The sequence below is a fragment of the Amblyomma mixtum genome, chromosome 7 (genome assembly GCF_055824585.1).
Source record: "Amblyomma mixtum isolate Tamu chromosome 7, ASM5582458v1, whole genome shotgun sequence".
NCBI lineage: Eukaryota > Metazoa > Arthropoda > Arachnida > Ixodida > Ixodidae > Amblyomma > Amblyomma mixtum.
In genome coordinates, this window is record NC_143018.1 from 21,165,818 (window position 1) to 21,179,468 (window position 13,651).

Sequence of the window (13,651 nt, forward strand, 5' to 3'; positions counted from 1 at the left end):
GTGTGTTGGTTCATCATCTTTGTAATGAGATTTTTCTGATTTTGTTTCCAGATAATCGCCATTCTTACAGACAATGCTGGCTTCCCATAAAACGGCGCAGTTTCTGCGGCTGATTTACCCGAGCTTGATCGCCGGTTTAAGTAAATAGTTAATATACCCGCAGAACGTTTCTGTGGTGCATTCGGAGTGCAGTCTAAACAGAAAGGAGTTAAAAGGGAGTAAAATATCCACTAGCGCACTGCCTTTTATAAAAGGAAGTGCTCGAAAGGATATTACTCCCTTTTTACACCCATACTACCCATACGCTCGTATAAGCGTATTCGTCTTCAGAGTGTGGGAAGAGCCCCACTCCCTTCTGCCATACGAGACGAATAATGCTTGGCGATGGTGGCAGTAACCTTACGAAACGAAATATACCGATTACAGTGCTCTGTTTAAACATTGTGTTCTTATACATTCTTTCTTGCTTCTGCATTTTCTTTGATGTAATTTCGCTCAGGTACCATTTCACTGAGCGACACACCAACTGTCAAATTACGTTTTTCACGGGAGAAAATTACTGGAAAAGTGCAGCGCAGCAGTAACAAGGACGAGACGAGAAGGACGCAAATTACTGCCACACTTTTTGCCCAAGAGTGGATTGGAGAAACAGGGATAATTAACACTTCCCTCCCCAAGATACAGCCCATATGTCGGCTCTCATGGACAATATCATCACTGGCCAGACAGCGAGAGGAAGCTCTTCCAGTTTGCACTCACAAGGATGCAGACGACAGTACTATTTGTCATTGGAATGGAGGGCACCACACGCAGCTATGAGTGAAAAAATGCCTCCGCCGTCTGGAAGACGTTGAAGTAAAGAGCGTTAGCTGTTCGGTAGCGCCATCTATCGTCCAGGTGATGTATCGCCACGTGATTAGGCTATTTTTCCATACCTTACGGCGAGCGGGCTCCTATCGCCTTGAGGTCGGATATTTTTGAGCGATTTGGGCCGAAAAAGTTTTTCGACTCTTTGGAGGGCCATTTTTCCTTCCCTCAAGGCGGTAGGTGCCCGGTCGCCGTGAGGTATGAAACTGTGAACTGCCGAGTGCTGACGACATGGCCGCAATGTTAAGCCTAAGCATAAGTAAATATAACCAAATTAGGCAATATTGGTGTCTAACATGTCCTACTCATCGAGCCCGTTACGAATATCTATTAGTTAGATTATGACGTCATCGGTTGGTTAATTATAAGCAATCAAATATAAGCATAACCATAACAAAACATTAACTTCATTAGCTAACTTTGCTGCCTAACCTGTTCTACTCATATAGAGGATTCCAAATATCTAATTCGTTTTATGATGCCTCATTAATTACTGAGTTAAAAGCGATTAAACATAGTCATGTGATAGTTAATTATAATGTCACAAAATCAGTGACGTCATCAAACGTCAATTCGATATACTAATGACGTTGCTATATCGATTTACTATGGGGGCCGCCATCTTGAATTCCTCGGGCTTAGATAATTTCACGCAGAAGGGAGGTGGCTGCAGACCCCAAAAAATCGACAAGCGTGATGAATAAGAGCTAACTCTCTTAAAAGAGAATACTGCGCAACCGGTGAAGGAGACAGCGTAACAGATGCTTGCCGATGTTGATCACAAGGGAGGTGTTGAAGACGGTGCCCATGTGTGGCCCGCTCAGCGACAGGAAGGTGTGCATTAAGCAGAGCAGCGGCTGCAGCGGGGCTTTCGTAAGCGCCGCCCGGATGATGACGTTCCCCATCGAGAAGCCGATGAAGCTGGACGGCAGCAGAGAAGAAGCATGAGCATTGCAGGAGCGATTACCAATAACCCTCTTCTGGTAAAAAAATATGGTACCTTGCTCCATCTTCTGAGCACCAAAAGTTCAAGAAATGTCGATTTTTAACCCTAGTTTCGCAACTGGTATCACTCAGATATGACAACAGACAGGGATTCCGGCCCACAGTCAACGTTTTTTGCCCAGGATCGAAGTGAGTGAACACGCACATGTCCTCGCGTGAGAGTTCTGTGCTTGTTTAGCTGGACAGGGAGATCTGTGGTAATTGTACAAGCTTCAAGCCTAAAATAGCTTAAGGAAAAAGAAAGGCAAGGCTGGCTCAAAATGCAGGCGTGCTTACCTTAAAAAAAAAATGTTACTTTCGTCTTCAAGTGCATGAGGGGCCCAACTTCATTCACTCATTTTAGCACAACGGCGCCTTTGTGCCTTGACACTAAGGTGCTTTCTTTTTAGTTTTATGGCCAATAAGTAACCCCCTACAGACATGCGTATTATGAGCGATTAACGGTTTCCATGTATACCGTACGAAGATGCATTTTAGTGGCTTTCATAGGAACGTGTCTCCAAAAACAGGGCCCGTTTGCACAAAACAACCGTGTTAAATCCAGCCTGGTTCCGAATTTAGTCTACATTGCGGTCTACAATAAGACTGGACATCTGTGCCGAAGTAATGCCCTAGAACGAACGGAACTAGATTTGGAGCGGCATATTGTTATTGTTGATTAAGGAAAGATTTGCACTCCGGTCGGCAAATTAGAGTTAATAGACACCTTTAGCATACCGTGTACCGTGTTACCTTTGTTACCGGAATACAGAGAGCCCGCCTACCGCCGGTGAGCACGCGCTGATTGGTCCCGATGCTGCAGGCGCGCGCGTATCTGCCGGGTGCGTGGCGCCATCTGGCGTCGTCAAACCGATTTGCGTATGCGCATTGGCTGCGCGCGGGCTCCCGGTATACTCCGGTACCGGTAACGTAAACACGGTACACGGTATGCTAAAGGTGCCTAAAAGCACAGAGCGATTCGCGATCTGCTACCGTGATCTGCTTCCACGGGGCGTCACTGCGCGTGCGCAGAACGCCATTGCGGCGCCAGATGGCGCCACGTTCCCGTCAGCTGCATGCGCGCCTGCCGCGTCGCGACCAATCAGCGTGTATGCAGTGGCGCCCCGCGGAAGCGGGTCACGATAGCGGGTCGTGGATCGCGCTATGCTATAATTCTCTATTGATAGGGAACGCTCCACGGCATAGCATGTAATGATATGGTAAGAATTTTGCACACACTCCTTCCAAAATTGCATTGTAGGTGATAAAACTGTGCTAACAAAAATCAGACGGTCATCTTCCAGATCGGCAAATATTTGGAAAGTTGAACATCTGCGCGCGCATGTATTGAGGAGTTCAACACCAAGTAACGCGACTCAGCGACCCGAGGCTGACCTTATCCTGGCAGGCTTCTTTGAGTGCTTCTTGATGTGGTCCACGATCTCAGTCGCCAGTCGTGCTCCGAGGGTATCGAAGTTTCGGAACGTTACCTCTCGCTGGTGTAGGAAGGAAGATTAGCGGACAACGGCGCTGCTACGTTTTGCGAATAGCAAAATAACGAATACAGGCAATAGCAAGAGCGATACCATTGCTACTGCCATTAATACTGCGAAGTAATCATACCAACAATTAACTAAATTAATTAGTCACCGTCATTGGCAGCGTTGATTTCAGCGAAGGGCAAGGGCCTTCAATGCCTACACCGTCCAAGGTAACCGTATCACAAACTTTCTAATCCAGAGAAGTTTATCTGAGCCTCTGTCGTCCGCCCTTGCGTTTAGAGTCCTCCAGGGACTAAAGAAATGATAAAATAAAATAGAGGACGACCGCACCAAAAGGGGTCATATGCCTGTTCCGTCTCGTCTCGTCTACGTTTCCCGTACCATTGTATGCACTATGCCACTGTAAGGCATGTCTCATTATCTCTTTTGTGCATTGTGTGTACTGCCCATGGCCATTAACTCCCTTTATCTCGAGTCAGAACCACACTTTTCTCTAAACCATGCTGCTCTATAACTCTCTCAGCATTACAGCTGTAATTCTCAATTTGATCGCTAGGCGGATTGCCATTGCAAGTTTCGGCTAATGAATATACATGTATTCAAAAACAGAGGGAATCGGTAGCTGAAGTACACAGGAAATAAAGCTAGCTACTGTGTTTTCAGCTTCTACGCAGTGCAGATGACCCTACTCTTGCTGACAGCGTTTGTTATACCTGTGACCGAATTATTAATCACAAATATTGTGGCACATGGGGAGAAGGCCAGCATACTATAAGATTTTCAAGAATAGCCGAGACCGTGCGAGTGTGTTGCGCCCAAGAAGAGCCGTACAGCTTAGTTATTTAGAGATACGGTAATCGACGGCGCTGAATTGAGACGTTGAATTCAGAAAACCATTCTTAGGTTTGAATGCACTGTGATCAACTCGGGCGACGACCAAACAAAGTAGTCAATGATTTCAAAACCAAGGCGTCAGCCAGCGTTTGGCTACTTTACCCGAGGACCTCATTGTCTCTCGGGATTTTCATAAAACTTTTGCAACGCCGCACTATAGGCAAGCAGATGGCACACAAGAAATTCTGCTGCGAAATAGCATGTTTTCTGAGTACGCCGACCAGCTCAGTTGCTTGCGGTGTAGCATTAATACGTTGAGTGGTTTCAAGGACAAAACGAGACAGAGACTGTACGAATTGCTCCTTGGCTTTCTCACATGCAGCTATGAGCGCTGACTTCTGGCAGGAAAAAGGGAAGCGGGATAGTTCACCAGCTCAGCAGCTCTCTTTGCTGTGACAGAACGTAGCGAGTATAGAGCGCTGCTTGCGACACCTATCGGAAAGGGTGGTGCTCACGTGACCTTGGCCTCCTCACCTCGTTCGCCCTGGACATGAGGAAGCGAACGTTGGAGCAGGGCAGGGCGAGCTCCAGGAAGACGCGGAGCAGGCGCAGATCGGTCGAACAGCCTGAGCATCGCAGAAACGGCAGGGAACCACGGTTGTAGAGCGTAAAATGCCTTTATCTCTCGTTTTCAGCAACTGTAGTAGGACGCTGTCTCCTAATCGCGGCGAAGTTCACGCCCCCCTCAAGGCTGACGCCGACCAGGACGCGATTTGTCGTCCAGAGTATACTTTTATACTGAAGAGGACTGAACTATGTACCAACTCACGCCGGCACGCGACCAGCAGCCCTAACGTCTCACCAGTAGGCCATCAAGGCTGGATACGTTCAGCCTTCCTAACAGGAATTTGTGCATGTGATTAGATTAAGCAAATAATCGGCAGCTGGACTGATTGCACATAAGGATTCATAGATCGCGCCACTCAGTGGTCGATGCACTGGTAACAGGTGACGGGGCGTAAGGGTCATATAGCACATCAAAACAAAGGGAAATGGCACAAGCACCATCTTCACTAGCGGTTATTCTTCATGCCTGGTATGAAGGTTCTGCGCGTTCACGTGCTTGGCTGCGGCAACTGAGGGCTGCATATATCCAATGGAAGCACAGATAAAGGGTTTAAGGCGACTCGATTTCTGTGAAGTGGACAAAGGTGAATGAGCTTGCTGGTTTACCGACAGCACGCTCTCAGCTTCAAGAATTGTAGACGAAGAGCATTGCCTCCAGAATTGTAAATGCCTATCGATGCCCGATAATGACGAATGAGGCATTTCCCTGTCCGGCTCCTGTCCTTCACTCCCTATTAAATTCTGGGTCTATCCTAGCTTAAAGTGGACACGTAGTGTCACGCCTGACTGCGGCGTGTCGCGGAGGCAATAAGAAGCGCTTGCGGTGCCGCAGCCTGATTGACATAACACGGGAGCTCGCCAGTGATAGCCACAAAGGGAATGATCGGTGGACGAGACATCCGAACCAGTGCCATTGAAAAGGGGATGATATTGCAGACGTTGATGATACAGGGGGCGCTGGTTAAGCACGCGTGATCGCAGTTCCCGCCCGTATAAAAATGGTCTTTAGACACTCTATAGACTTCTTATTGACTCTATTGACTTCCTATAGATATTGCTTTTTGTTTATTCATAGTCTATAGACAAAAGTCTAGAAAAAGTGTATGGCCATAAATCTATAGATTGTCTATAGACTGTCTATGGCATTTGTAGTGCCTATAGACTCTTCTCTAGGATTTGTCTATAGACAGTCTATAGACTTTATAGACAAGTCTATAGACACTCTATAGGCTGTCTAAAACATTTTTTGTAAGGTCGGTGAATAAATAGCATCGTCGCGAAGCGCACATCAGATAAACATTTTATCAGATGCATAGTTTTTGTTTTATTACAGCCTTCTCCGGATAGTTAGTCGCGACTATCAAGTCCCCCTCCTACCAGTTAAGAAAGACAATGTCGCAGCCGCTTATCAGAAAGGTGTGCGAGGGACGGCAAAAGAACGTATCAGACGAGCAGATGGAAGACATGCACAGCCTAATTATGTTGGCGCACATTTTAGCCGTCAATTACACACGACGAAAACGTAGCGTCAATGAAGCAGAGCCCCTAAACGTATACTAACTAACAAAAGATGTACGCACCGTACATTCCGTGTACCAGCACGATCAGGTGAACGTTATCCGACATGGCCGTCTTCGCTTGGGGAAAATTCAACGCAAACAGCTCCGAAAAGTCGGGCCTGCGTGAATGCAAGCGGGAAATCTGGGAGCGGTTATCGTTCTAAACATCACCGAAGAAGCTTTGCCACAGCGCAGAAAAGAAAAGAAATAAAATATCTGGACAGTGATGCAATCGAGTGAACGCTCGCAAGGGCCATAATCTCGTTTTCCAAGCTTGCGTTGCAGCCCTGGCGACGTCGTCACAATTTTTCTACGGCACTGTTATAGCGTTATATCCGAGTGTACAATGGCATGGGCACGGTGCCGATAGCACTCATGCTGCCGTAGCGCCGATCGCTGGATTAAGACGCGCCCTCCTACGTAAACAATGAGTTCGAACGTACTGTGGTTATGGTTCTTTCCACAATTCATCCGGGTTGTGGCTTAGATACTCAGACGCGCAAAAGTGCCGGCTCTGCACACATGCCAATATCTTTCAATTAGACGCTTTTAGCAACGACCTATCCCTACCTTTTTTATCGCTGGCGAAGGTCTAAAACCAAGTCTGCGGTGACGGACACACATGCCAAAAGAAGGCGTCCTTAAAGGGAAACTGCATAGGTTTTAGAAATCAACGAGCTTAAGAGGGTCGAATGTGTTAAACTTGGAGGTAAAGCATGCGAACTCTTTTTGGGCTAACACTTGAAATAGGTAATCGCCGATTATAATCCGGACGCCCTTCAAGCTTCTCCGCAGCGCACAACGCCAAGTGGGGGGCGCATGATGACGTCATCGAAGGTATCGGTGCATTTACAACGCACAAACGAATGCTTTGAAGGAAAAAAAAAACCAACGGCACCGAAGGGGAACCCTGCCGAGAGTTGTTTGGCAGCTTCTAACGCGTCAGGGCAGGGTGCGGCTAACGATAGCGGTAATTTGAAAGGCTGTGGCTAGAGTTCCGTCCAGACGGAACTACAATTTGCGCTAGAGTTCCGTCTAGACGGAACTATAACTTGCGCTAAAGTTCCGTCCAGACGGAACTGCATGTAGCGATGGGGTTCCGTCCAGACGGAACTATATCTGACACCGTATAGTTCCGTCCGGCATTATCTTCCACAAGAGTTATGTGAAGACGGAATTAAAGCTGGCGTTAGGGATCTGGAAACCAGTTTGCTTGCCGAGTTTTGCAAGTCCATTTAAAAAAGTGGCAATCCTGTTCCGCCTAATGTGTGACAGGATATTCTGCTGCATCATTTTATTTTCCAAGCAGTCATTGAGAAATGGCAATAGATCGAGTTTTGGCTTGGGTTTGTTGGCGTGTTTGCATAATGCTTGTTGACCGTTTGTGTACGTCTTAGTCTTTTTCGCACTACGTCATCTTGCAGCACAAATAGCGACAGGGCTTCACATACTTTGCGAAGAGTTTCTACACTCTGCTTCTAACAGTGTCATTTTCCCGATCCTGCATGCATGCACGGAAGTTATACCTTCGAGGATGTAACTAAACGCAGTACGCGGACAGATATTTTGGTGCCGTATACATGCGTAGAGAGAACATCTGGACACAGCTTTGTCAACTGGTTATTCCAGAGGCAAAGAAATGCTTTATGTGGGTAGAAGTCACCCATTTTGTGTGGTATGTACCGTAAGGACCTTACACAGTTTTAGTTTTACGTACGTAGAGCCTTCACGCATGTAAACGTGAGCAGTCTACGTAGCGCACGCTCGTGTCGCTAGGATGTAGTGCCGCGCCATCTAGTACAGATAAAGAAAACTAATTTTGCTTAGTCCAGCTGCTTGGAGCGGAGCCAGGCCAAGCCACAGTGCGGGCGGTAAACACTTTCCCTCTTTCTTCTCACAAATGTTGAGCGATTTCATTCCACCGAACTGTATGTTGCCTGTTATCATCAAAGAGATTGCATTCGTTCACGTCCCGCATCATATTTAAATCATCGGTTTTCGAGAAGCGAAGGCGCGCTGGTGTCCCACTCATGTTAACGACGTCTGCGTGTGGAGCCAAAACGTGCACTGTTTTGTTTTTCCCGCTGACTATGCTGAGGGTCTCGCGATTTCCCGCGAGGTTCTGAGCTTCGCGCGGTCTCGCGAGACCGTCGGCACACTCGTTGCTATGACGACCACAAACGCTTCTCCGTCAGGCTTGGAAGCTGCTGAAACGGATTTCTATCTGGAAAACAGAAGCTAGTTCTCACCTAAAACTTCATGCGAAAGCAAGAATGGACCAACTGAAGGCATATACAGCAATTTACAGCACGATAACACGTCGAGGCATTAGCGACGAAGCTGTTATCGTTGTGAAGCGGGCGGGCAGGGCGCCGCCATCTTGCCAACGCCACGTACGCAAGCAAGTGAAGACCGCAACGCAAAGATCCGAATCTCACGTATACGTCCGTGCGACCCACACAGACACTTCATGTTCTGCGCATGAGCACTGGTGACACGAAATGCTTTACTTACGTGAAGCTTCTGTGTACGTGAAACTAAAACGGTCTTTTGTATGGACGGAACTCTAGCTGCAGTAATTATTCCGTCTGGACGGAACTGCAGCAGCAGCAAATGTTCCGTCTGGACGGAACGCTAGACACTCCGAATTTTGAAATCATACCTTCCGTGACATCACGCTGAGTTTTTCTGCACTCCTCCGGTACATAGAGGAGAAGCGCAAATTTCAATCGTCGTTTACGTCACTATTTTAAATCCTAGTGCAAAAACACTTGGCATGCTTTACCTACAGCCTACATAGATTTGAATCCTTGAATATCGCGAAATTAAAAAAAGTACTGCAGCTGCCCTTTAAGTGCTGCTGAAAACAATTCGAAGCTGGACGCAAGATCGAGGATTGCGGATCAAGAAATGTGCCGCTGGTCACAATGGAACTCTGGAAGCTATCGTGTTTTAATTCATGGCTCTCTAAGCGGGAATGATTTTAAATCCCTGCCGCATTATTCTATCTTTACCGTATTTCCCTGGGTGCTAACAAACGTCTTTCAGTGTTCATGCACTGCGTTTTACCCAGCTTCGGCACCTCTACGCTTGTACGATAGTCAACGAGTAAAGTTGGGCCAAAGTGGTGATCACCTGTGGGTCTGGGTGGTGTACTTCGGCACATGAAAAAAGCGTTGCGGGGAGGGGGAGCGGAAGACAAGACATTAGAGGGACACATCACGCTATGACCAAGTGCTGAACTTTAACCCTTTCGGCCCTGGATTTTTTATTTCGGCCGTAGATTTTTTTGCTCCGCGTTTTTACAATGCCTAAGGCCCCATAACCCCGCAGTAAAAATTTAAAGCTTGTGGTGCGAGCATTAATCGATTTACAGGTATGGTGTCAAAATCGGACATCAGGGCTCAATGGGTGTAAAATGCTAATGGGACCGTTTTGGTAACCGCAACCTACAAAAAAGAAATTAACGAAAAAATTTCTTGTTTTACAGTGTGGAGACCTATAAAGAAGCTTTTTCTACTTTGTAAGGGATAGATAATCTCGCAGTTTCCACAAAAAACTTCGCTCGCTCCTGTTTACCTTGCGTTTTGTATCATACCTCCGCGTTCTTGTTCCTGCCAGGTTTGTGTTCCAGCTTGTGTACGTCACGTCAACAGCTCACATGTTCAAAACTTGCGTAGCCTTCCGGGAAGGCGAAAGTGGTCAGGATAAAAAGGCTTTCCTCGAATCTGTAACGCCCTTCTCTATCGAGCTTCACGACGCACTTCCGTAGCGCCCAGCGAGAAGGTCGGCAAATCTAAGTTCTAAGCTTGCGCGCGGCACACTGCATCTCGCTTGCGCTTGTTTTGAAACCAGCTGTTTGCTATAGAAGAATTTATAAAGTGGAACATAATCTCGTCGTGTCTGTGTCTTGACCGAATGCTGTTCCCTACAGGTGACGGGAAATTCCCTCTCATCCATAGGCTTATGAGTTCGGGATATCTCTCGGCGGGGGAGAAAGCAGGAGCTGATTATCAGCACACCAAATACGCTTTCTCAAGAAAACACAGCCAAACACGCTGCATTGATCAGAGCGTCGAGGGCGCGCCACACGTGCTGCACAAGCGGCGGAGCGCGAGTTTCAGTGTAAATACCCCGGTCGCTTCTTCCAGCTCAGTGTCGATGCTCACAGCTCACAGGAGGAGGAGAGAGGTAAAAAAAAGGCACAAAAGCACAAGGTCAGGCGTGCATTTGTTCTCGCTATTCATTTGGTCCGGTTGCTGTTCGCCGACATCCGCATGGTCATTTCCTGGCTCAATCCGAATATTCATCATGTATGATAGCGAAAATTTTCATTTTCCAATTCATCAAAAAGCAAATTTTGAGATTTTATCCATTTTCTGTAATGAACATTCATGTCAGCAGTCCAAAAAGGCCGTTAGTATAGGTGCATCTGCTGAAATGCTAGCAGATTCTATTCTACAAAGATGACCTATCATCACTCAATGGCCACCGCTGGCAACCGTTGAGCCCTGATGGTGTCAAAATCGCACATGTCAAAAATGTGTTTAAACGCAGCGTCTACGCATTCAGTAATGTTTACGACGGGGATGTGAGCTTGGATAGGCGTTTCACACAACATATAAAAGTCTGAGCGCAGAAGAACGATTGCTTGGTGAGATAAAAATGAACAAATTTGCTACACCTCGGCTTCTTCACTCCATGCCTCCCATGCTGCTACTTCTTCCTTAGACTGCACAGCTCAATGGAAGTCCGTGAACAGCGATGTCGATAGCAGCAGAGATCCCTAAGGAACTATTGTATTAAAAATTAATAGTATTTTCTTCTGTTAATCAGACGTGAGCGGAATATTTATGTTGTGGTGTCAATTGACACCGCCAGGGCCGAAAGGGTCAAGGACATTAGCACTTACACGTGAGTTCGAGCAGGAATATATCGCATGAACAGACATTTCCGCAATGGCCTAGAGCAAATGTGGCGTGCTGTAGAGTTCGTAAATGACGCCTACCAGTAGCTGCTAGGCTCGAAAAATGTTCGTTAGCTTTTGTTTTCATTCATCGGCTGGTAACTGCGAGGAGTGGGAGTCTTCCGTATGTGGATCTTTAACAGTATAGTACATCCATAAATAACCTAGGCGCCATGGGGGTATTGAACAGAACAGTAGTGGAACGCATGTGTTCTGATCCCTTTAGTTAAGTTATGACCAACAAACCCCGGTCATGGTTTCCTGAAATTTATTGAAATATTTAACAATGAAAAAAAATTACATTTTTCTCAGCGTGACACCTAATGATGTCGCTAATGCCGCCAAATAAATGAGACCAAGCGCCATCAAATCACTGCACCTGATTAGAGAACTGAGCATCATCATCAGCCTGATTACGACCCCTGCAGGGCAAAGGCCTCTCCCATGTCTCTCCAAATGACCCTGACGTTTGCCAGCTGCGGCCACCGTATCCCCACAAACTTCTCAATCTTATCCGCCCATCTCACTTTCTGCCACCCCCTGCTACGCTTGCCTTCTCTTGGAATCCACTCCGTTACCCTTAAGGACCAGCGGTTATCTTGCCTTCGCATTACATGCCCTGCCCAAGCCCATTTCTTCCTCTTGATTTCAAACACGATGTCATTAACCTGCATTTATTCCCTCACCTACTCTGCCCGTTTCCGGTCTCTTAACGTTATACCTATCATTTTTCTTTTCATAGCTTGCTGCGTTGTCTTTAACTTAAGTTGAACTGAGCACATTATTTTATATAAGCGAATTATGTCACTCTAAAAAAACAAAAACAAATGCTTAGTAGAAAAGGAATCGTTTTCCCGTGCTTCGACTGTTATGCAGGCAACGGCGATTTTCTTCCGTTATCTCCGCATAAAATTTCACTTACGCTCGCCATGAAACGGGTATCTTGAGGGATTCCCACAGTCCTCGCCTCAGTTGGCTGAACCTGCAACACAAGTTACTTCATGATCGATCAGGACAACATGTCTCATTGCGGTTTTTTTTCTCTCGTAACCCTTATAGAGACGAAACAAAAAAGTTTTCGAGGCTTGCCGCAGCACCACTAAGGGGATAATTAATACGGGCAAGGGCGGGGGTCCCACAGAGCGCCATACGGCTTTCAGGAACCCCGTAGTGAAGAAAACCGGATAAATTCCGACCTTCAGAGGTTCCTTAACGTACACAGATATCGCATAGCCCATGGGTGTTTTCCTATTTCGCTCCCGTTGAAATGTGCCCGCCTCAGTCAGGATTGAATCTCGCCACCTTGGGCTCGGCCTCCGAACTCCATAGCCATTACGCCACGGCGGCAGATTAATAAGGCATTCGGCAAGAACAATACTTTGTCTCTAGCAGTTTCTCACCTCACGGTGTTACGTTGCAATGCTGGAGTAATAAGCATCGGTTTTGTTGCACTGTATTACGACATCTGGACTCCTTAATATGACAGAACAGTTCAGATATGCAGCAGGAAATAGGGGACCTGCGCTGAAGTTTGCCATGTCGATTGCAGCGCCGTAACACACAGCCTAGCGAGAGAAGCAAGCTGCAGTTTTTGGTGCCTTCGTAGCGCTTTTCTACGGCACCTTCTTGCGCTTATTGGCATGAGCTTCCGCGGTCTGTCGAAGCCACTCGTGGCGTGCGTCAGCTATCCGGACTACGTCGAGAGAAGCTAGGCAATGAGTGCTATCAGCCAAACGCGAGCTTCTAATCGCTCATAATGTGCTATCACTTTTGAAGCGGCGCAAACGGCTGACGCAGCAGTTTTTAGTCGCCCCCTGGGCAGCGCAGGTTCCTTATGAAGTGACATATGTTAGGTTGAGGCAACCAAAAGGAAATAAAAATAATAATAAATAATAATAATGAAGTGACAGTGAGCAGCGTCGCTAGGTTCAACCATGGTCGAACGCCTGAACCCTTACAAAGACAAAAAAGAAGAAATGTTACAAATGACCGGCGCCTCACTTTCATGTTTCAGTATTCTTTACTTGTTTAATGCACTCGAAAAAGCCGAAATTTGGTACGGAGACTTCAGACTTTCGCGGATATGAGTGCGGCAAAGCCTAGGCTACAACAAATGTGTATATGGTTTGGTTTATTTATTTCATAATACTGCAGGCCACTGCTTGGCCCAAGCAGGAGTTTGTTTGGTTTGGTTTATGGGGTTTAACGTCCCAAAGCAACTAAGGCTATGAGAGACGCCGTAGTGGAGGGCTCCGGAAATTTCGACCACCTGGGGTTCTTTAACGAGCACTGACATCGCACAGTACACGGGC

At 46.9% G+C, this 13,651-nt stretch overlaps 1 protein-coding gene across 1 annotated transcript; it reads right to left on the reverse strand.

Annotated features, from left to right (window-relative positions):
- Positions 1-4,461: 4,461 nt before the first annotated feature.
- On the reverse strand, positions 4,462-6,475 carry LOC149335199 (protein FAM135A-like). The gene is made up of 2 exons (XM_089553764.1): positions 6,395-6,475; positions 4,462-4,813 (listed from the first exon to the last, which is right to left on the reverse strand). Exons 1-2 carry the CDS (start codon positions 6,438-6,440, stop codon positions 4,680-4,682), a joined length of 180 nt encoding a protein of 59 aa, XP_089409890.1. The 5' UTR covers positions 6,441-6,475; the 3' UTR covers positions 4,462-4,679.
- Between the last annotated feature and the right edge of the window lie 7,176 nt (positions 6,476-13,651).

Bases quoted from the DNA above. Each gene is read 5' to 3' on its own strand.
- LOC149335199 (XM_089553764.1), bottom strand. From the start codon at position 6,440: ATGTCGGATAACGTTCACCTGATCGTGCTGGTACACGGAATGTACG. The intron at 4,814-6,394 runs GTGCGTACATCT...TGCGATGCTCAG, and splicing joins GCTGGTACACGGAATGTACG to GCTGTTCGACCGATCTGCGC.